General features: G+C 38.0%; 1 protein-coding gene across 5 annotated transcripts in view; it reads left to right on the forward strand.

Annotated features, from left to right (window-relative positions):
• The window catches only part of NAA35 (N-alpha-acetyltransferase 35, NatC auxiliary subunit), a 96,222-nt gene that overhangs the window by 44,619 nt on the left and 27,072 nt on the right, over nt 1–24,531 (forward strand). For all 5 annotated transcript variants that reach the window (XM_045780905.2, XM_045780902.2, XM_045780903.2 and 2 more), the window contains exons 12-13: nt 17,996–18,174; nt 22,344–22,403. In XM_045780905.2, the coding sequence (XP_045636861.1) occupies nt 17,996–18,174; nt 22,344–22,403 (239 nt within the window). The remainder of the gene's footprint in view (nt 1–17,995; nt 18,175–22,343; nt 22,404–24,531) is intronic.

Below are 24,531 nucleotides of genomic sequence, written 5' to 3' on the forward strand. Positions count from 1 at the left end.
TGGAGGGTGGAAATGGGTGAAACAGATGAAGGGGATTAAGAATACATTTATTTTGATTAGCACTGAGTAATGTATCAGATTGTTGAATCACTGTATTGTACAACTGAAACTAATGTTAACATTGTATGTTAATTTTACTGGAATTAAAAAAAAAACAAGAATAAATCAAGGAAAAGGAAAGCAAGGAATTTGGGGAATATGAGAATCCAGCATGAAAGAATAATGAAGAAAATCCCCAGGGTGATTATGCAGTGAGATCACCAGATAGTAACTCAGCATTGTACTTGAAGGACAAATCCAGCTTGGAGAAAGTCACAAGGCTCTAGGGGAGAGTCTTGAAGTAGATATAAGCAGAGGAGGAGGTTTGGACAATCAAAAGTTTGAGAGACAACTAGGAACTTGGATAGAGCTGATCCACAAGGTTCATTTCCTACATGATAACCACTCTGTCAGGACTGGGAAAGGTGACATTTTATCTAATGCTCTGAAACCAAACAGTCAAGGAAAATGAAGAAACAAAGGAATGTGTTCTAGACAAAAGAACAAGATAAATATCCAGAAACAGATCTTAATGAAGCAGAAATAGGTGATTTGTCTAATTGAGAATTCACAATAACAGTCAAAAAGATTCTCACCAAAGTCAGGAAGCAATGCATGACTATAGTAAGAATTTCAACAAGGACATAGAAAATATATAAAGTACCAAAAAGAAATCACAGAGTTGAAGAATATAATAACTGAAATGAAAAATTCAGTAGAGGCATTCCAAACAGACTAGATCAAGTGGAAGAAAAGATCGGCAAGCTTGATAGGTTAGCGGAATTCATCCCCTGGAGCAGAAAGAAAAGAAAAAATTCAAAAAATAGAGATAGCTTATAGGATTATGGGACACCACCATAAAAGCAGACCATCTTATACATTATAGGGATCCCAGAAGGAGAAGAGAGGAGCAGAAAGCTTACTCACAAAAATAATAGCTGAAAACTCCTAAACTGGGAAAAGTAACAGACATCCAGATCCAGGAAGCCTAAGAAGTACCAATAAGATAAATCCAAGGAGACCCACACCACAGTTTATGATTAAATTGTCAAAAGTTAAAGACAAGTAATGAATCTTGAAAGCAGCAAAAGAAAAGCAACTTGTTACATAAAAGGGACACCCCCCCCCCAATAAGATTGTCAATAGATTTTTGAGCAGAAACCTTACTTACCAAAAGGGAGAAGGATCATATATTCAAAGTGATGAGCAAAAAACCTTCCAACCTAGTGTACTTTACCCAGCAAAGTTATCATTCAGGATTGAATGAGAGAGTTTTCCAGATAAGCAAAAGCTAAGGGGGTTCATCATCACCAGACCCACCCTTACAAGAGATATTAAAGGGAGTTCTTCAAGATGAAACAAAAGGTTACTAATTAGTATCAGGAAAATGTGTGAAAGTATAATACTGGTAAAAGTAAATACAGTTACATTTAGAATACTCTAGTGTTGTAATGGTGGTGAGTAAATCACTTATAACTCTAGTATGAAGGTTAAAAGACAAAAGTATTAAAAAATATCTGTAACTACAGTAATTTGATGGATACACAATTGTGACATCCAGAACAAAATATGGGGAGAGGAAGCTTTTGTATGTGTTTGAAGTTATTATCAGCTTAAAATAGACTTATAGATATGTTCTAATGCAAGCCTTGTGGTAACCACAAAGCAAAAACCTATAGTAGAAATACAAAATGTAAAGAGAAGGGAATTCAGAGCATATTGGTATAGAAGGAAAACAGGAATTAGAAAACAACCAGAACACAATTAACAAAATAACAAATGGGAGGGAGCACCTGGGTGTCTCAGTCCATTGTGATTTTGGCTCAGTTCATGATCTCAGGGTCGTGAGATCAAGCCCTGCATTTGGGCTCCGTACTGGGCATGGAGCCTGTTAAGATTCTTTTTCTCCCTTTCCCTCTGCCTCTCCCCGCTCTCTAAAAAAAAAAAAAAGAAAGAAAAAGAAAAACCAAAATAAATGGTAAACCCATACCTATCGATTATTACTTTAAATGCAAATGGATTAAAATCTCTAATAAAAAATAGATTGTAGTTAAAGATTTGTCCATTTTATTTATCTTTTCTAAAACCAGCTCTTAATTTCATTGATCTTTCCTATATGGGGGTAAGGAGGGTCTCCATTTATTTCCACTCTGATCTTTATTAGTTTCCTTCCTTCTGCTAACTTTGGGCTTAATTTGTTGTTCTCTTTCTAATTCCTTGAGGTGTTAAGTTAGGTTTTGTATCTGAGATCTTTCCGATTTCTTAATATATGCGTTTATCTTTATAAATTTCCCTCTCAGAAATGCTTTAGCAACATCCTGTAGGTTTTGGTATGTTGTGTTTCCATTTTCATTTGTTTCCAGGTATTTTTTGATTTCCCTTTTGATTTCTTTCACCCATTGGTGGTTTTGTTTCTGCATATTTGTAAATTTTCCAGCTTTCCTCCTGTTGATTTTTAGTTCATACTCTTGTGGTCAGAAAAGATAATTTGGCATGCTTTGTCTTTTTAAATTTGCTAAAAGAATTGTTTTGTGACCTGTTATTTGATTTGTCACGGAGAGTGTTCCATGTTCACTTGAGAAGAATGTGTATTCTGCTGCTGTTGGCTGGAATGTTCTATATATTTCTTGTTAAGATCTATTTGGTCTAAAGTATAGCTCAAATACTCAGTTTCTTTATTGATTTTTTTGGAGGGGGGTCTGGATGATCTATCCATTGTTGAAGGTGGATATTGAAGTCCCCTGCTATAAATGTGTTGTCTGTTTCTTTGTTCAGATCTGTTAATATTTGTTTTATATATTTAGGTGTTCCTCTGGTAGGAATTGATTTTCTTGATGAATTGATCCCTTTATTATATATAGACTCTTTGATTTTTATTATAGTTTTTGGCTTAAAGTCTATTTTGTGTGATATAAGTATAGCTACCCCTGCTTTCTTTCGGTTTCCGTTAAACCTTTTTTCAGCATTAATTACAATAGCCAGTGTATAGGAACAACCTAAGTATCTGTTCATAGATGAATGAATACAGAAAATATGGTATGTATGTGTGTGTGTATATATATATATATATACATATATATGTATATGTATGTATACATATGTATGTGTGTGTATATGTATATATATGTATATATATGTGTGTGTGTATATATACATATATATATATATATATACACACACAGTGGAATTCAGCCAAAAAAAAGGAGATGTTGTAATTTGTGATAATGTGGATAAATCTGGAGAGCATTATACAAAGTTAAATAAGCCAAAGAAAGACAAATGCTGTGTGGTATAACTTATATGTGCAATCAAAACAGAAACAAACTTGAATTCATAAGAACAGTAAAAAGATGGTTGATGGAGGCTTGGGGAAATATGAAGAGGTTGGTAAAATGGTATAAACTTGCAGTTGTAAGGTTTGAACCTTACATTACAGTGTATGAACATGGTAACTATAGGTTATAATACTGCATTGTGGCTCAGGTGGTTAAGTGTCTGCCTTCAGCTTGGGTCATGATCTCAGGGTCCTGGGATTGAGCCCCACGTTGGGCTCCCTGGTCAGTGAGGAGGCTGCTGCTTCCTCTCCCTCTGTCCCTCCCTGCTGCTTGTGCTTGCACTCTCTCTCAAATAAATAAAATCTTTTTAAAAACAAAAGGAGAAAAAAACTGCAAAACCCCACTGCATTGTGTATTTGAAATTTGCTAAGAAAATAGAACCTAAATGTTCTCACCAAAGGAAAAGAATAGTAAATATGTGAGGTGATAAATGTATTAATTAACTTGATGGGGGGGGTATCCTTTCACAATGTATACGTATATCTAACCGTCACATTGTGTTACCTCAATAAAGCAGGAAACAAAATACAAAAATAAAAGGAACTAGCACATCTTGGAGAGTGGGTGATTCCAGGTTTAGGGTAGCGAAAGAAGATGATGAGCTGGAGTATCTTACTGTGCTGAAAGTGAGTAAGTGTTCAAAGAGTGATAGGGACATGTCAGTTAGACACAGAAGGCAGTTTGAAAGGGCATTGATACTGTTCATACAAGATGGGACAACTTGAGCATCAAAGCAGATAATTGTAATAGATCATAATCTGTTAAATAAAAGGGGAAGCCATGTTTCCATATTGTTATAAGTAAATGAATTAATGAATGGACAGTTTGATTATGATGAGCATATTTGGATGTCTTTCCCCCATAACCCCAAATATTTAACCACAAATGGAGAAAGAGTTAACTATAGTGAAGAAGCCTGTCCAACTGATCAAAATTAACATTGTCAGTAGAGTCAAATCACCACTTTGCTGATAGAGTGTGGTGAACAAATGTGACATCACTTTTGTCATAGTCCATAAACTCATAATTTGAATCTAATCATAAGGAAACAAGAGAAACCGACATTGAAGGGCAGTACACAAAATTACTACCATGTTATTGTCCCTGGTCTTACCCAGTAGCCACTGCCCAGCCTCAGCTCCAGGCTGTGAGGGCTCGCGTGTTAGTGCAAGCCTCAGAACCTACAGAAGGCCACTTCTCAACTTACAGAACTTTTCCTGAGTTTAGAAGAATTGTAATTGCTTCTTTGCCATTGTCTTTTGGCTTAAATTTTATCTTTGAATTTGAATTATTTGACCTCAGGAAAGAGGCACAGGAGTGCCAGGTTCCTGGTCTTTCTAGCTTGGAAGGAGAGTAAGAATCAATGAAATGAAGTGCATCTTTTCATAGACACAGATGTGAAGACCATTTTGGAACAGTTTACGAAACTTGAATGAAGTCTAAGGTTTAGGTGATAGTAATTGGTCAGTTCTGTTTTACTAATTCTGGTTATTGTATTGTGAATACATAAGAGTACATATTTTTAAGAATAACATTCTCAACGTATTTGAGGTTGATTCAGTATTGACTGTACTTACAACTTTAAGTTTGAGATTGTTTCAAAGAAAAAAATTTCACGTTAAAAAACAGTTGAGTTTTTGGAGGAGTTAAGATGGCGGAGGAGTAGGGGTCCCCTTTTTCAGCTGGTCCCCTGAGTCGAGCTGGATAGGTACCAGACCACCCTGAAAACCCACGGAATCAGCCTGAGATGCAGGAAGATACATCTGGATCTCTACAAATGAACATCTCCAGCGCAGACTATTGAGGTACGAAGCGGGGAGCCGTGAATCCGCGCACAGATATCGGAAGATAGACGGAAGAGGGAGGGAGACTCTGCCCTCGGGCACCGGGAAGCAGTAGCCACCTGCACTGGGGGGCGGCCAGACTCGAGGACCGGCATCCGCGGGAGAGAGAGCAGACTGAGACCGTGAGCGTGGGAACGCGCGTACGACCAGACTGAAAACCGGCACTCCTGAGTGCACGCGAACCACACTGAAACAGGGAACTCTGGAGCGCACGCGGGCGGCGGCTGGCAGAGTTAGAAACACAAAGGACAGAGACGTGCCAGCCCTGTAAGTGAGGGCTGGGACTCCGGCTGTGGGGTGCACAACCCGGGACGCTGCAGGGTTTTTAGCAACACCAGCAGAAACAGAGTTAAAGAGGCCAGAAGAGCTCAGTGGAGAGCGGACTGCGCTTTCTGTGTTCTGAGACAGAGGCTGGGATTCGGCCACTGCTGCTCTCTCAGAAGAGCCACAGAAAACGGCCAGGGAAAGCCGCCAGAGAACAGAAGCCTGGAAATACCAGCTCACATTGTGCCAATCCCCATCCCCGCTCTCAGGGGACAGGGAGACTCTACCCAAACAGGGTTGCCTGAGTATCAGTGCAGCAGGCCCCTCCCTGAGAAGGCAGGCTAAAAAATCAAGAAGCCCACATCCCTAAGGTCCCTATAAAACAAGAGCACTCTGCCTGGGTCCTGGTCAATAATTTGGGCTCTGGGCAACTCTGTAACCTCTCCTTATCAGAATGACAAGAAGGAGAAATCCCCCCCAGCAAAGAAAAGATAATGAGTCTGTGGCCTCTGCCACAGAACTGATAGATATGGATATAACCAAATTATCAGAAATGGAGTTCAGAATAACAGTGGTCAAGATGATGTGTAGACTTGAAAAAAATATTAACGAAAACATTAACGAGAATATAGAATCTCTAAGGGTGGAAATGAGAGCTAATCTGGCAGAAATTAAAAATGCTATGAATCAAATGCAGTCAAAACTAGATGTTCTGACGGCCGGCCAGGGTAAATGAGGCAGAAGGTCGAATTAGTGAACTGGAGGATGGGATGGTAGAAGAGAAAGCTAAAACAGAAATTTGGCTCACAAAAATCCAATCTCGGGGCTCCTGGGTGGCGCAGTCGTTAAGCGTCTGCCTTCAGCTCAGGGCGTGATCCCAGCGTTCTGGGATCAAGCCCCACATCAGGGTTCTGTGCTGGGAGCCTGCTTCCTCTCCCACTCCCCCCGCTTGTGTTCCCTCTCTTACTGGCTGTCTCTCTCTGTCAAATAAATAAATAAAATCTTTAAAAAAAAAAAAAAGTCCAATCTCAAGAACGTAGGTTACAGGAGATTACTGACTCAATGAAATGTTCCAATGTCACAATCATCGGCATCCCCGAGGGGGTGGAGAAAGATAGAGGTCTAGAAGAGATATTTGAACAAATTGTAGCTGAAAACTTCCCTAATCTAGCAAAGGAAACAAGCATTTGTGTCCACGAGGCAGAGAGGACCCCCCCCCCCCAAATTCAACCACGACAAACCTACGCCACGTCACGTCATAGTGCAATTCGCAATTAGATCCAAGGATACAGTATTGGAAGCGGCCAGGGCAAAGAAATTTCTCACGTACAAAGGCAAAAATATTAGGATTACGTCAGACCTATCTACACAGACCTGGAATGAGAGAAAGGAGGGGGGCATTTTTAAAGCTCTTTCAGGGACGCCTGGGTGGTGCAGTCGTTAGGTGGCTGCCTTCGGCTCACGGCGTGATCCTGGCGTTCTGGGATTGAGTCCCACATCAGGCTCCTCCGCTGGGAGCCTGCTTCTTCCTCTCCCACTCCCCTGCTGCGTTCCCTCTCTCTCTGGCTGTCTCTCTGTCACATAGATAAATAAAATCTTTTAAAAAAAAAGCTCTTTCAGAGAAAAACATGCAGCCAAGGATCCTTTATCCAGCAAGGCTGTCATTCAGAATTGATGGAGAGATAAGGACCTTCCAGAATCGCCAGTCACTGACCAATTTCGTAACCACGAAACCAGCCCTACAGGAGATATTAAGGGGGGGTTCTATAAAAGTAAAAAGGCCCCAAGAGTGATACAGAACAGAAAGTCACAATCTATGGAAACAAAGACTTTACTGGCAACATGGCATCATTAAAATCATATGTCTCAGTAATCAGTCTCAATGTGAATGGCTTAAATGTTCCCATAAACGCCAGAGGGTTACAGATTGGATAAAAAGACATAACCCATCCATTTGCTGTCTACAAGAGACTCATTTTGAACCTAAAGATACATTCAGACTGAAAGTAAAGGGATGGAATCCCATCTTTCACGCCCATGGACCTCAAATGAAAGCTGGGGTAGCAATTCCAATATCAGACAGATTGGATTTTAAACTAAAGACTATAGTTAGAGACACAGAAGGGCACTATATTATTCTTAAAGGATGTATCCAACAAGTGGATATGACAATTATAAATATCTACGCCCCCAACAGGGGAGCAGCAAGATACACAAACCAACTCTTAACCAGAATAAAGAGACCTATGGATAAAAATACATTAATAGTAGGGGACGTCAACACTCCACTATCAGCAATAGACAGATCACCTAAGCAGAAAATCAGCAAAGAAACAAGAGCTTTGAATGCCATACTCAACGAGTTGGACCTCCTAGATAATATATAGAACACTACACCCCAAAACAAAAGAATACTTATTCTTTTCTAATGCACATGGAACATTCTCCAGAATAGACCATATGCTGGGTCACAAAACAGGTCTCAACCGATACCAAAAGATTGAAATTATTCCCTGCATATTCTCAGACCACAGCGCTTTGAAAATGGAGCTCAATCACAAGGAAAAATTTGAAAGAAACTCAAACACTTGGAGACAAAGAACCATCCTGCTCAAGAATGATTCGATAGGGGCGCCTGGGTGGCACAGCAGTTGAGCGTCTGCCTTCGGCTCAGGGCGTGATCCCGGCGTTATGGGATCGAGCCCCGCATCAGGCTCCTCCGCTATGAGCCTGCTTCTTCCTCTCCCACTCCCCCTGCTTGTGTTCCCTCTCTCGCTGGCTGTCTCTATCTCTGTCGAATAAATAAAATCTTTAAAAAAAAAAAAAAAAGATGATTCGATAAGCCAGGAAATCAAAAATCAATTTAAACAATTTATAGAGACCAACGAGAATGAAAACACAGCGGTCCAATACCTATGGGACACTGCAAAGGCAGTCCTAAGGGGAAAATACATAGCCATCCAAGCCTCACTCAAAAGAATAGAAAAATCTAAAATGCAGGTTTTATATTCTCACCTCAAGAAGCTGGAACAGCAACAGAGGAACAGGCCTAATCCATGCACGAGAAAGCAGTTCATCAAGATTAGAGCAGAGATGAATGAATTAGAAACCAGGAGCACAGTAGAGCAGATCAACAGAACTAGAAGCTGGTTCTTTGAAAGAATAAATAAAATAGATAAGCCACTGGCAAGACTTATCCAAAAGAATAGAGAAAGGACCCAAATTAATAAAATTATGAATGAAGAGAGGTCACAACCAACACCAGTGAAATAGGAGGGATCATTAGAAACTTTTATCAACAGCTTTATGCCAATAAATTCAACAACCTGGAAGAAATGGATGCCTTCCTGGAAACCTATAAACTACCAACACTGAAACAGGAAGAAATTGATTTTTTAAACAGACCGATTAATTATGAAGAGATTGAAGCAGTTATCAAAAAGCTCCCGAAAAACAAGAGTCCAGGGCCTGATGAATTCCCCAGGGAATTCTACCAAACATTCAGAGAAAAAATAATACCTATTCTCCTGAAGCTGTTTCAAAAAATAGAAACAGAAGGAAAATTACCAAACTCATTCTATGAGGCCAGTATTACCTTGATCCCCAAACCAGGCAAAGACCCCATCAAAAAGGAGAATTACAGACCGATATCCCTGATGAATATGGATGCCAAAATTCTCAACAAGATCCTAGCTAATAGGACCCAACAGTACATTAAAAGGATTATCCATCATGACCAAGTGGGATTCATCCCTGGTATGAACGGTGGTTCAACATTCACAAATCGGTCAGTGTGATAGGTCATATCAGCAAGAAAAGAGTCAAGAACCATATGATCCTCTCAATAGATGCAGAAAAAGCATTTGACAAAATACAGCATCCTTTCCTGGTTAAAACACTTCAGATTGTAGGGATAGAGGGTACATTCCTCAATTTCATGAAAACCGTCTATGAAAAGCCTACAGCAAATATCATTCTCAATGGGGAAAAGCTGAAAGCCTTTCCCTTAAGATCAGGAACATGACAAGGATGCCCACTATCGCCACTATTATTCAACAGAGTACTAGAAGTCCTTGCAACAGCAATCAGACAACAAAAAGGGATAAAAGGTATCCAAATCGGCAAAGAAGAAGTCAAAATGTCTCTCTTCGCAGATGACATGATACTCTATATGGAAAACCCAAAAGAATCCACCCCCAAACTACTAGAAGTTATAGAGCAATTCAGTAATGTGGCGGGATACAGAATCAGTGCTCAGAAATCAGTTGCATTTCTATACACGAACAGTGAGACTCATGAAAAAGAAATTAGGGAATCCATTCCATTTACAATAGCACCAAAAATCATACGTTATCTCAGAATTAACCAGAGACATAAAGGACCTATATTCTAGAAACTACAAATCACTCATGAAAGACATTGAAGAAGACAGAAAAAGATGGAAAAATATCCCATGCTCATGGATTGGAAGAATTAACATAGTTAAAATGTCCATGCTACCCAGAGCAATCTACACTTTCAATGCCATCCCGATCAAAATACCAATGACATTTTTCAAAGAACTGGAACAAACAGCTCTTAAATTTGTGTGGAAACAGAAAAGGCCCCGAATCACCAAGGAATTGTTGAAAAGGAAAAACAAAGCTGGGGGCATCACAATGCCGGATTTCAAGCTGTACCACAAAGCTGTGATCACAAAGACAGCATGGTACTGGCACAAAAACAGACACATAGACCAATGGAACAGAATAGAGAACCCAGAAATGGACCCTCAGCTCTTTGGGCAACTAATCTTTGATAAAACAGGAAAAAACATCTGGTGGAAAAACGAGAGTCTCTTCAATAAATGGTGCTGGGAAAATTGGACAGCTACATGCAAAAGAATGAAACTTGACCACTCTCTCACACCATACACAAAGATAAACTCCAAATGGATGAAAGACCTCGATGTGAGACAGGAATCCATCAAAATCCTAGAGGAGAACATAGGCAGCAACCTTTATGACATCGGCCACAGCAACTTTTTTCATGACACATCTCCAAAGGCAAGAGAAACAAAAGAAAAAATGAACTTGTGGGACTTCATCAAGATAAAAAGCTTCTGCACAGCCAAGGAAGCAGTCAAAAAAACTAAGAGGCAGCCCACGGAATGGGAGAAGATATTTGCAAATGACACTACAGATAAAAGACTGGTATCCAAGATCTACAAAGAACTTCTCAAACTCAATACACAAGAAACAAACAAATCATAAAATAGGCAGAAGATATGAACACTTTTCTAATGAAGACATACAAATGGCTAACAGATACATGAAAAAATGTTCAAAATCATTAGCCATCAGGGAAATTCAAATCAAAAGCACACTGAGATACCACCTTACGCAGTTAGAATGGCAAAAATTGACAAGGCAAGAAATGACAATTTTTGGAGAGGATGTGGAGAAAGGGGATCCCTCCTACATTGTTGGTGGGAATGCAAGTTGGTACAGCCACTCTGGAAAACAGTGTGGAGGTCCCTTAAAAAGTTAAAAATTGAGCTACCCTACGATCCAGCAATTGCACTACTGGGTATTTACCCCAGAGATACAGATGTAGTGAAGAGAAGGGCCATATGCACCCCAATGTTCATAGCAGCTCTGTCCGCAATAGCTAAATCGTGGAAGGAGCCAAGATGCCCTTCAGCAGATGACTGGATTAAGAAGAAGTGGTCCATATATACAATGGAATATTACACAGCCATCAAAAAGAACGATTTCTCAACATTTGCTGCAACATGGATGGGACTGGAGGAGATAATGCTAAGCGAAATAAGTCAAGCAGAGAAAGACAATTATATGGTTTCACTCATTTATGGAACATAAGAAGTAGGAAGATCTGTAGGACAAGAAGGGGAAGAAGAAGGGGGTAAATAGAAGGGGGAATGAAGCATGAAAGACTATGGACTCTGGGAAACAAACTGAGGGCTTCGCGGGGGGAGGAATGGGATAGGCTGGTGATGGGTATTAAGGAGGGCACGTATTGCATGGTGCGCTGGGTGTTATACGCAAGTAATGAATCATGGAACTTTACATCAAAAACTAGGGATGTACTGTATGGTGACTAACATAATGTAATAAAAAATATTAAACAGTTGAGAAAAGATCAGCATGTATAATATTTTGATGTTTTTGCTAAAAGAAAGGAATATGTGTCAATGGACAAATAGTGGTATATGCATACAATGAAATACTTCTCAGAAATAGAAAGGAATGGGGCGCCTGGGTGGCTCAGTCGTTAAGTGTCTGCCTTCGGCTCGGGGCGTGATCCCAGGGTGCTGGGATCCAGCCGGCATCAGGCTCTCTGCTGTGCCGGGAGCCTGCTTCGTCCTCCCCCACTCCCCCTGCTTGTGTTCCCTCTCTCACTGGCTGTCTCTCTCTCTGTCAAATAAATAAATAAAATCTTAAAAAAAAGAAATAGAGAGGAATGGAGTACTGATACACTTAGCATAGTGGATAAATCTGAAACATTATGCTGAGAGAAGCCAGATATAAAAGTGCACATGATTCTCTTTGTATAAAAGTAGGAAAGACTAATCTTTATTGAGAGAAGGCAGTTCCATAATTTCTGGGCATGAGGGGCAGTGATTGGCTGGGAATGGGGACTGGGTATATTTTGGGGAGATGGAAATATTGTATACACATTGATTTTGGTAGTAATTTCATGGTTATATGTATTTTTCAGAATAGTGAATTATAGATTAATATTTACATTCTATTATATGTAAATTATACCTCAATTAAGTTTTTTTAAAAAGGATATGTATATGAATACCCACACATTGAAGAAACTTAAAGTTCTGGTTAGTTCTCCGGAGATTAACTGAGAGTCACATGTGGACGGGAGACTTGCTTTTCGTCGTATTGCCTTTTGTTTCATTTGAAACTTTTTTTTTATCATTTGCATTTATACCTGTTCAGAAATACACACCAAAAAATTCAAAATATGTAGACGTGCGCACATAATATTGCAGTGATTGGTTGGTGATTATGATAGAATATTTACTGAGGCTGGGCCTTTTGAATTGAACACTTTTGGTTTAATGCCTTTTTGTAAGTTTTTTTATTGTGAAATATACATAACAAAATTTGTTACATTAACCATTTTTAAGTGTACAATTCAGTGGCATCAAGTATATTCACATTATCATGTAACTCAGTATTATTCATCTCCAAAACTATTCATCTTCCCGAACTGAAACTTGATACTAATTAAAAAGTAGCTCCCCATTTCCCCTTAATCCCCAGTAACCACTGTTGTACTTTTTGTCTATGAATGGAGCTATTCCTGGTATATCATATAAGAGGGATCATATAATATTTGTCCTTTTTCTCTTATTTCACATAGCATAATGTTAAACATTTTATAAAAGGAAATAATGTAGGCAAGAAGTGTGGAATCACTTAAATCCTTAGCAGCTTCTGCATTTTTTTCCAGAATTCCTTCCAACTTCAGAGAATCCAAAACTTGTTATTTCAATAAATATAACTGTAAATTGTCTATGTAATCTTGGGGAGAGATGTCTGAAAATGATATGTCATCTTTATCTCTTGACATAGATTTTTGGATCTTTAATTTAGGCATCTAATCAATTTTAATAACTTAGTTTGCTAAGTTAAATCAAAGTGCGTTGTTACTATAAATCTTATATCCAAGAACCTTGTATTATTCATAGCACTTTTCTGCTGGTAATAATGCCAGTTGTCTAACAAGAATTTTAGTAACTAAAACAGTCTAAACCAGTGTGCTGTATAAAATGTTTTGAAAATAAATTATCATTTATTTTATTTTTATGTATTTCTTAAAAGATTTTATTTATTAGAGAGCACAAGCAGGGTGAAGGGCAGAGGGAGAAGCAGACTCCTCGCTGAGCAGGGAGCCCTATGCAGGACTTGATCCCGGGAGTCCGGGGATCACGCCCTGAGCTGAAGGCAGACACTTAACTGAGTCACCCAGGCGCCCCAGTTGTTTTATTTTTAAAAGAATGCTGCTGGAAGGGGCATATCCTCCTATTTGGCATTCTTGTACTAAGAAGTATATTTGAAGTATTTTAACTGGAAAACCAAGATAATTTTTCATACATCTACAGACTTAGAACATGAGAAGAAAGTCTAGAAATTATCTTGTTTGAGCTGTCTGTCCAATTCAGGAAAACTAGATTAAGCACAGCCCACACTACGTAGAAAGTAATATGAATTCTCAACTTCTCAGACTCAATTCGCAAGGGCTCTTCGGGTTATTTTAATAGAAAACAGTCTGAGGTATATTGTGTGGTAGAGAAGATGCATGAAATACAGTGAGGAAAAAACTGTTCGAGCAGTTTATTCCGGGAGGGGTTTGGGTGTGGTAAAACTTCTTGTAAAGTTTCACGCTTTATGTTGCCATGAAACCAGATGCAAACTCCTGCCTTGCTTTTAGCCCCTCTCCTGCTCAGTTACTCTGTATTCTGAGCAACTTCTTCCATCTCTCTTATCTCAGCTCTTTCACTCGTCTCTGCTCAGGCGGGTTATTATGTCTTGTACAGAACAGTTGCAGAATTCTTATGTATGAGATTCGGCAACAGCTGAGACTTAAAAATAGTTACTAGGAATAACTTTAGCTATTAACAGGGATTAGGTCCAGAGAAATGGTGGGGGGGGTGCGATGTAAGTATATCTGGGGAATAGAGAGAAGCACACAGATACCTTCTAACTTTATGGATAGGGACTGTGTGCCCATTCTATTTATATGCATGTATTTTTACTTCATGAGTTTGGAGAAATTATGATTTGGAAAATTGGAGCTCCTTAAAGAAAAAGAGAAAAGGAACCATCTTTTCTGTCCTCCAGGCCTTTGATATGCTTGGAATACTTTTTCCTGACCAATATTTTACTAACTTTTTATCATTTGAGTCTTTCCTTAGATTTCACTTCTTGTCAGTCTTCCATCTAATTTTTCCATGTGTTCAGATGTTCTTGTTACATCCTGAGCTTATCCACACTGAATTAAAGTTGCTTATTGTATTTGTCTTGACCAGTGTTTCTCAGCTGGGGCCTTCCAGGGACATTCGACAATGTCTGGACCCATTTTTGGTTTTCACAATTAAGGGGATGCTACTGGCATCTAGTGGGTAAAGGTCAGGGATGCTGCTATAAACCCCTGTAGTCTGCAGGACAGCTGAATTTGTTTCAGAAGGTAATACTCTTGTATGTCGCACCTTTTAAAAAGATTTATTTATTTCAGAGAGAGTGTTTGAGAGCAGGGGGAGGGGCGGAGGTAGAGGGAGAGAGAGAATCTCAAGTAGACTCCATGCTGAGATCATGACCTGAGCATAAATGGAGTTGGAGGCTTATCCTTTTATGTTGCATTTTTAAATTTGTATAAAAATGTAATGTAGATGGGGTGCCTGGGCAGGCGGCTAGGATGGTTAAGTGTCTGCCTTCAGCTCAGTTGGCAATCTTCAGGTCCTGGGATTGAGCCCTGCATCAGGCTCCCAGCTCAGTGGGGAGTCTGCTTCTCCCTTTCCCTCTGCCTATCGCCCTGCTTGTGCTATCGCTCTCTCTCTCAAATGAATAAATAAAATCTTTTTTAAAATGTAATGTAGAACATATTGTATTTTATATTCATTTCCCACTAATACTTACTACTTTTCATGGTCATCCAGATTTCCATGAGTGGCTGTATCTTCTACTTGTGGTTTAAAGCCTTAAAATATGTGTGTTAAGAACAAAAGAATATTTATGGGTAATACTTTTAGATGAAAATGAGAATGCTTTCAGGGAAAATAAGAATAATGTACTATTTAAGTATTTAGATTCTGTGCATTTATCATTAAAGCCCAGAATGTATTCATGTTGGTATGGTAAAGCATCCTCACTAGTACATTTACCTTAAATGAAATGTTATAAATCCGAAAATCAAACTGTTTTATTATAATGGTAACAGTCTTTCATTTTATTTTGAGTATGCACATCTTGTCATTCACAAAACATGTATCCAGTGCCTGTAATGAGCCAGACATTTAGGTGTTTGGGACACAAGCCAGTTCCTGCTCTTTCAGAAGAACTGAGGGAGAAATGATGTAATCCCACATGGACAGAGTAGCAGTGTGTATACCCAGTACTTGGGGGAGGGCCAAGCATGAGAGGGAGTCCAAGTTATAGCAGGTCTCTCAGGCTAAGAATAAGGGGTCGGCTTTATAGGCAGAGAGATACTGTGTAAGTAAAGAGGCGTAAAAGAACATGATACTTGTCGGTCAGTGTGCTTGCTTACAGCTCATGGTGCTTAGAGAATAGGACATGTTAAAAGATGACTTTCAGAAAAAAGTAAAAACTGTGATTCTCATACAGATATAAAAATGAACATGTGTTAAGGATTTTGTTAAACTCATTCAATGAAATAACTAGGGATGAAAAGTTTTAAAACGTTTAAATTTAGGGGTGTCCGCGTAGCTCAGTTAAGTGTCTGCTTTTGGCTCAGGTCATGATCCCCCCTGGGATCAAGCCCCGCGTCAGGCGCTCTGGTCACTGGGGAGCCTGCTTCTTGCTCTACCCCTCCCCCTTGCTCTTGCATTCTCTCTCTCAAATAAATAAAATCTTTTAACAAAATTCAGATTTATATGGAGCATTGGAATGTTGAAAAAAATTATAAATGGAGGCAGGAAGGGAGTTGGGAGGGAGTCAGGTGAATCTCTGCCAGGACAGAATTTGCAAATTCTATCAGTTACTTACAATTTATAGATTTGTAAAATAGCTGCCTTGAATCAATCTGACAATATATAGTTTTCTATTGGAGTACAGATTTTTTTTTCTATAGGAGTGGCATGAATTTTAAAGTACCTTTCAGTGCCCTACCAGAGACTTTGTACTGTATGTAATAGGGAGCCAACAAAATTTTTGGATTGGTGAGTGAAATCAGGTTGTCATTTAGATAAAACAATTGAGGTGGCAGTGTACAGGATTAATTAATGAAGGAGTATTCAGTGTAGGGGAATGAGTTAGACTTTTGCAGTGGCAGTAAGAGTGAAGGGGGAGGGGGACAGTCAGTGGATGATAGGATGTGAAATATTGTAAGACTTATGCACTGATTAAAGCAGACAAGAAGGTTTCTGGCCTAAGCAATTATAAGGGCAGTGGGTCATTTTATTGAGAAAGGGAATAGATAAGGAGAAGCAGTGTTTGGGGCAAGATAATGGCAGTTTTTCGGATACGTGCCTTTTGAGATGATGTGGGGTACCAAGGTAGAAATGTCCATTATGCAGGTAGAAATCAGATTTGGAGCTCAGAAGAAAGATTGTGGGCTAATGATTTTAGCCTGGAAAACATTAAATTGGAATTTTTATAAGAATGAATGACTTCAACCAGGGAAGACTTAAGTATGGAGAAGAGGAAGAAGGCCAGCAACCTTGGGGGACATCTTTATTTGCTTAATCTTCAGGAATAATCACATTTGTCACAGGAGCATTATTATAATTTGGTTAAATATCAGTCTTTTAATTCTTAATAATGGTGCCTACTTATCTTAATTTCTTTTTTTGGAGGGGAGGGGCAGAGGGAGAGGGTCTTAAGCAGGCTCCATGCCTACAGAGTGGAGCTGGAGGCGGGGCTCATTCTCACAGCCCTAACCTGACCTGAGCTGAAATCAAGAGTCAATGCTTAACAGACTAAGCCACCCAGGGTCCCAGCCTCCCATACTTAGCTTAATTTTATCTTTCATTAACATCCAAAGCTATTTTATTTGTTCTTGGTTTATAGCCTGTTTGTATTACAGCAAGAGAACCTGATTCCCAAATTCTTAATCACTTCTCATTTCATATACTTCCTCATTTTAGATTTCAAGTTGAGAGAAAATTTGGAGGGTTGCAGTAGTGTGAAAAGTGAGGTCACAGTGGGCAGAGAATGGGAAAGAGGAAATCACCCTTAGGTCTCCTGTAAAAGGTTATTTATGCTTTAAAGCACTCTGAATTTCTATAATTAATGTCAGTACCAAATGTATTCCAGACTCATGGGGGTGGGGCAGGGACTGTTCTCTGTTTTGCATTAATATGTAACTAAGTTTGAGTTGATTCTACTGTTCAGTAATTGAAGGGAAGACCACCTAAATTTGTGTTCCCATTTTACCTTTTTTTTTTTTTTTCACAATCTCATGGTTAATACAGCATTGCTTGCTTTTTTTTTTTTTTAAGGGAATATATTAACCCTATTTTATCCCATTCCTGGCTTATGGTTAATTGTGAGGTAGCAACCCCTTCCTTTCTGTAACTACTACCAATTCCATGTAGGTAGGAAGTCCAATTTTTAGGTTATTAAATCTGCTTATCTCATTTTTAAAAATGCATATGTATATAGATGTTTGTAAATTATAAAATTCATTTAGAGAATACTCTGACAGGAATTTGGAGATGCTTTTGAAATTGGCCTTTCTCTTTTTATACTTACTAGTATTTGAGGTTGAAGATTCAGCAAAACATTGAAAATCTTACTTTTTTTTCCTTTTTAGATCATCCAATTATGATGGGTTTTGAGCCCCTTGTTAACCAGAGGCTACTTCCACCTACATTCCCTCGATATGCAAAAATAATTAAAAGGGAAGAAATGGTCAACTATTTTGCAAGATTAATAGATAGAATAAAAACTGTTTGTGAGGTGGTCAATTTAACAAATTTACATTGTATTCTGGTAAGTACAAATCTCCGTTCTGGAATATGATTTTGATTGAACAACAGAATAGTTTATCACTTTTTAGAGGCTGACTGTCCCAAGGGTAAATAAAATTGCTTACTTATTTTCCTTGATAGCTGGAGAATTAAGTGTGTGTGTGTTTGTTTCTATTTAATCTTCACAAGAATTATTTACTGTCCATCTTAGAGATCGAAAACTAAAGTTTAGATAATTCATCCAAGTTTTAAGAATGAGGATTTAAACCCTGGATTCTGTCTTCAAAACTTCTTATATGTAAATGTGTGTGTGCATGTACACATATATGTGAGTGTGCACATATACATACATACATGTATATTTTTATACAAAAAATAAGATCATGGTGTTTGTAGCCTGCTTTCATCACTAATCTCCGTATCCTGGACATCTTTCTTTTCATGTCAACAAGTATACATTTTTCTGCATTATTTAAATAGATACATGGTATTCCGTTGTCGGCATATATCACAGTTTTTTCCAGTCCATTCATATTGAATTATAGTTAGGTCATTTTCAGTGTTTTACTATTACAAACAGTACTAAAGTGAGCATGTCTATAGGAACCTTCATATCATCTGCTTTCTTCTTCCTTAAGATAAATTCCTAAACCATGAAGTTGCTGGGTGAAAGAGTATATACATTTTTACATATTTTGGATTAATCTTCTATAGGGGTTAAAATGTAGAAAGCAATGTTTATATAAGGTTAGGAAGGTAGAAAGTATGCAATATAATACTGTCATTATTTAGACATAAGTTCACTAATTTATTTTACACAACTCTGCATAGAGGTACATAATTCCCAGCCCATGTCATTTTCTCTGTGAGGTCTTCCTTGTTGGTTCCAGGTTGCTTCTGTACCTGTATTCCTTGAGATGATGAAATATCTTGCTTACATTCCTAGAATTTGAGCAGCAGCCTCTGGAATACAGTCGATGGTCAACAAGGATTTGTGCTTTTGTTTATGCTCTTTCTTGTCATAACTTTATTTTCCCTTCTAATTCTTTGTCATTAATGCCAAGCTTAAGTTTTCATTCCTTAGTGAAACTTTCACCAATTGCGTCTTTGTTACGTCCTTTCTGTTTGCTTTCTTTTTAGTAGTTTTGTCCTTATTCTGACTTAAGAATCGTAGAATCTTAATGGTAGAAAAGATCATAGACATAACCCAGTTCATTTTGCAGTTCATTGTATAGCTAAACAAAGTAAGGTTTAGAGGGCTTGTAACCACATTAGATGATTGGTTAGTGGCATATCTGGAACTAGAATAGAGACTTTTACTCTTCTGCTACATCTGCTTTTCTGATTCTTAATTGTTACATGAATATTTGTGTTCAAATTAAAGGTAGGATTTGAGAAGACGACCAGTGTGAATTGGAATAAGAAAAAATAATGCCATAGTTGGATTTTGATATTCTGGCAGAGGGTTATGGATTGCCTTGTCGGGGACCATAGTAGTGGGGAGCTGGGGGAGCCAGGCCTGGACTGCCAACACTGGTCGTGAAGAGGGCATAGAAAGAGAAGAGTCTGGATCCTTGGAACACTTGGGATGGGGATTGGTGGTGGTAGTAGGGGAGTGTGGCTAAGGCCAAGAATCAAGAAGATTAAAGTTAGAGAAAAGGGGACCAAATACCTGGTGGATCTGCATAAAACACCTGTTATTGTTAGGATACAGTGCCAGAATATGTGCTTACCTATAAGATAAATCTTCTCTAGAAAATTGGGAATGGACATGAGCACACACAGAAAAAGAAGTAAACATGAAAAATGCATGCCCTTACAAGTAATTGAAGAAATGCATTTTATAACAATTTGATTGGAAAGTATAGTAATATTTAATGTTGATAGAGGGACGTAGTTGCTCTCCTATACTTCTGTGGCTGTCGCTCTCAAAAGTCTTAAAAATGTGTATATCTTAGCAACTCCCCTTCTAGAGATTTAGCATAAGAAAATCATCTAAGATATATGCAAAGATGAACTAAAGAAGTATTTGGCTCATCATCATTCGCATTCTTGAAGAACTAGAAACAGTTTAAATGCCCACTAGTAACACTATCTATCCTATAGTATGTGTAGAATATATGCCATATTGACATTAAAAAGCATGTTACAGGAAAATACTGACATAGGGAAATGGTTGTGAATGTCAAGTTATGTTTCAAAATAGATTATCCATCTTATACGTTGTCACACACAGAAGTGATCATCAGAGGTAGGTAAATTCAGTTTAAAAAAGATTGGAATAACAAATACCAAAATGTCAGTTACAACTCTTTATAGTTTATGCTCTGCATGTTTCTGCATTTTCACATTCGAGTTTTAGACAAGATCAGTATGGGTGGGGTAGTTAAGTAACTGAATTAACAGTTTGCAGCCATTTGTGCTGCATTGAAGAGAAAAAACAGTAAGGGAACAAAGTAAACACAGGGAGATGAATTAAGAAACCATCATCACAGTCCAAGGGAGAGAGGATGGTAACTTCAGTTAGAAGGATGGCAGGGAGGTGATGTGGGTTGTCAGAGTTAGAGCTATGCATGAACTAAAATCGATACCATGTTGGTGTTGAATTAAACATGGGGCATGAGCGAACTCTCAGGAAGGTCTCTGGGTTTCTGACCTGCAGATCTTGATACACTCTGGTGCTGTCACCAAAATGGGGAAATTCTCAAAGACCTTTAGTCAGCTGAGGGTCTTAGTGAAGCTGAATTTGAGGTGCCTTTGAGATATTTATGTAAAGATATTGAATAGATAGTGACTATATGGATAGAGTTTAGAAGTCAATGCTAGATACATAATTTTGGAACTATTACAGGTAGTAATTGAAGCATGAGTATGGTGAAGATTGTGAGGGAAAAAGTATATGGCATAAGAAAAGAAAACAGTCTGGGACTAAACTTTGAACATACAGAGCTGACCGAGAAGTGACCACAAAGGAAGAAATCATGGAAGTCATTTAAAGGTTTTATTTTACCAGAAGGAAGTCCCGCCAATACTGCTGAGAGGTCAGATAAAAGAAGTGAATAAGGTCTAAAACAAATGTCAGTTGGATTTGGTGTCAGAGGACAGTGGTGACTAGAGTGAAAAGCCAGGCTAGTGTGTGTGGATGAGGAGGGGCCGTTGAGTAAGTAGAGATGGTTCAGTCAACTCTTTCAGAAAGTTTAGCTGAGAAGGCAGCAGTTAAGAGAGAAATGTGGAGCATGTGAGAGTTTCTTTTTAAAGATGGGGGGAAATTGACTACGTAAATATAAATGGGGAGGATCTGGAAGAGAGGGAGAAGTTAAATATCTAGGACAGACAAGGATGGATTTTTGACAAGGTGTAATGTTCCTGAAAAGACCGGAAGGAATGGAGTCCGTAATACAAATGGAGGGCTTCCGTTGTTAAAAGTGGGCAAGGAAAGGATCTGGGTACAAATGTGGGTTCAGTTTGATAAAGTTTAGAGGCTGAAGTGGAGGGATTTCCTGTTGATAGATGACTTAATTTACTTTGTAATGTTAAATGGGTGGATCTCTGTAGTAGAGAATATTTACTTAGAGAAGTGTGAGCAAGGTATAAAAGTTAATTGTGAAAAAAGTGAATTGACTAGAGAAGCTTGGTACGTTTTGGCAGAGCACCCATGTAAATAGAGGATCACGAGTCTGGAAAACACAAAATGTGAAAATGATAAATAGCTACTATCATATAATATACTAACATCGTAGTGTATTTTCTTACCTTTTTTCCTTTTATCTATGTATAAACCCATATATAGTTTTCTGAGCGTATCTTTTGGATGTCAAAAAAGAATCAGGAACAGTCAGTTATATGAATCCACTTGGCCTGGTTACTTGATACTTATTTCTGTGAAGTAGGAAGTAAACCTCTGCTGTTAGCAAATTATTATCAATGCTATTATTTTCATAATGTGCAAATTTAATATTGGTATCCACACAATTCTGTTGGTCAATTAAAAAGTTAGTCTCCAAAAGCATCCATTGTCCCATTGATACAATTAAGACAGTTCCTATAGAAATGATCCTTAGCTCTTTGTCATATATTAAATCTGTTAGTATGTAATTTCCAGAAGGTCTGGTAAAAATTATATGCTATATACAAACATTTCCAGCTTTTATTTAATCTATTAATGACATTATTTTTTTCTCTGTGTGTCAGGATTTTTTCTGTGAATTTAGTGAACAATCACCTTGTGTTCTTTCAAGATCTCTGTTACAAGTAAGTTCTATTTAGTATTGCAGTACTTCTTTAAACATCAAATTTTATGTGTGTTGACATTGTTTTATTGATTGCTGCAACAAAAGTAGATGCTTTTAAAGGATGTCAGCAGTGTTACATTTTTATAATAGAAGTATTAGAATATTAGACATTCATCAAGGTCATATCCTAGGCTATAAAACAAACCTTTAGGGGCACCTGGGTGGCACAGCGGTTAAGCGTCTGCCTTCGGCTCAGGGCGTGATCCCGGCGTTCTGGGATCGAGCCCCACGTCAGGCTCCTCTGCTAGGAGCCTGCTTCTTCCTCTCCCACTCCCCTGCTTGTGTTCCCTCTCTCGCTGGCTGTCTCTATCTCTGTCAAATAAATAAATAAAAATCTTTAAAAAAAAAAAAAAAAAACAAAAAAAAACACAAACCTTTAATAATTGAAAAACAATTGAAATCATCCAAAGTATGCTTTCTGATTATTTTGGAATTAAACTAGTAATCAGTAACAAACATATTTGGAAATTTTCCAAATATTTGGAAATTAACACACTTCTGAACAAAACTCAGGAGCCAAAGAGGAAGTCTTGAGGATAATTAGAAAATATTTTGAACTGAATGAAAATGAAAATCTAACCTACAGAATCTGTGGGATATAAGTGAAGCAGTGCTTAGAGAAAAATTTATAAGATTAAATGTTTATATGAGAAAAAGTAGAAAGTGATTGCCAGAGGGATTGGAGGTGGGGGGGGGTGGGTATGGGTGAAATAGGTGAAGGGGATTAAGAGGTGCAAACTTCTAGTTATAAAATAAATCAGTCACAGGTGAAAAGTACAGCATGTGCAATATAGTCAGTAATATTGTGATAACTTTGGTGACAGATGGTAACTACATTTACCATGGTGAGCATTTTACAGTGTATAGAATTGAGTCATTGTGTTGTATACCTGAAACTAATATGTTAACTATATACTTCAGTTAAAAAATTTTTGAAAGAAAGGTCTGAATAATTTAAGCTTCTACTCAAAAAAAAAAATGGAAATGAAACTCAGCGAGCAGAAGAAAGGAAATACCAAAGATAAAAGCAGAAATGAGTAAAATTGGAAACAGATAAACAGTGAAGAAAATTGATGTAACCGAAAACTTGGTTCTTTTAAAAATATCAATAAAGGGGTGCCTGACTGGCTTAGTTGGAAGAGTGTGTGACTCTTGATCTCAGGGTTGTGAGTTTGAGCCCCATGTTGGGTATAGAGATTACTTAAATAAATAGTACTTTAAAAAATTTAACTGAGCCTTTAAAAAAAAAAAAGAAAGAAAGAATGAACGAAAGAAAGATGTCAGTTACATTGAAGAACCTCTAACCAGACAGAACAAGAGAAAAAGAAGGTACAGATGAATAATATCAGGAATGAAAGAGAGTATGACTACAGAACCCTTAGGTTATATGGGAAATACTATAAACAGCTCATATCCATAAATTCAAAAACACAGATGGACCAGTTTCTTGAAGGACATTACCAAAACTCAGAAAGAGGTAACTTGAATGATCCTGTATATATTAAAGAAATTGAATTCATAGTTTAAAACATTTCAACAAAGAAAGTTCCAGGTCAATTCTGTACAGTCTGTTCCAGAAAATAGAAGAGTCAACAATACTCATGATATAAAACCAGCAGTAGCTCAGTAGCAAGACCAAACAAGGACATTAAAAGCATGGAAAATTGTAGACATATTGTGAGCATCGACAGAACATCCTTAAAATGTTATCATATCAAATTCAACAATATATAAAAAAAGATAATACATTATGACCAAGGTGGTTTTTTTCCAAGAATGCAAGCCTGGTTCAGCATTCAAAAATCAGCCAGTGTAATCCACCATACACTCTAACGTCTCAGTAGATTCAGGAAAAGCATTTGACATAATTCAACCTCCATCGTGATAAAAAAACTCTCAGCAGAGCTAGGAATAGAAAAGAACTTCCTTAACCTGATAAAGGGTATGTACAAAAAAATCTGCAGCTAACATGGTACTTAATGGTGAAAGATAAATCCTTTCCTCCTAAGATTGGGACTAAAGCGAGGATGTCCACTCACTCCACTCTTATTCAACATAGTACAGATGGTCCACAACTTAAGAGGGTT

The sequence above is a fragment of the Ursus americanus genome, chromosome 34 (genome assembly GCF_024610735.1).
Source record: "Ursus americanus isolate L20-20 chromosome 34, mUrsAme1.1.p, whole genome shotgun sequence".
NCBI classification, from domain to species: domain Eukaryota; kingdom Metazoa; phylum Chordata; class Mammalia; order Carnivora; family Ursidae; genus Ursus; species Ursus americanus.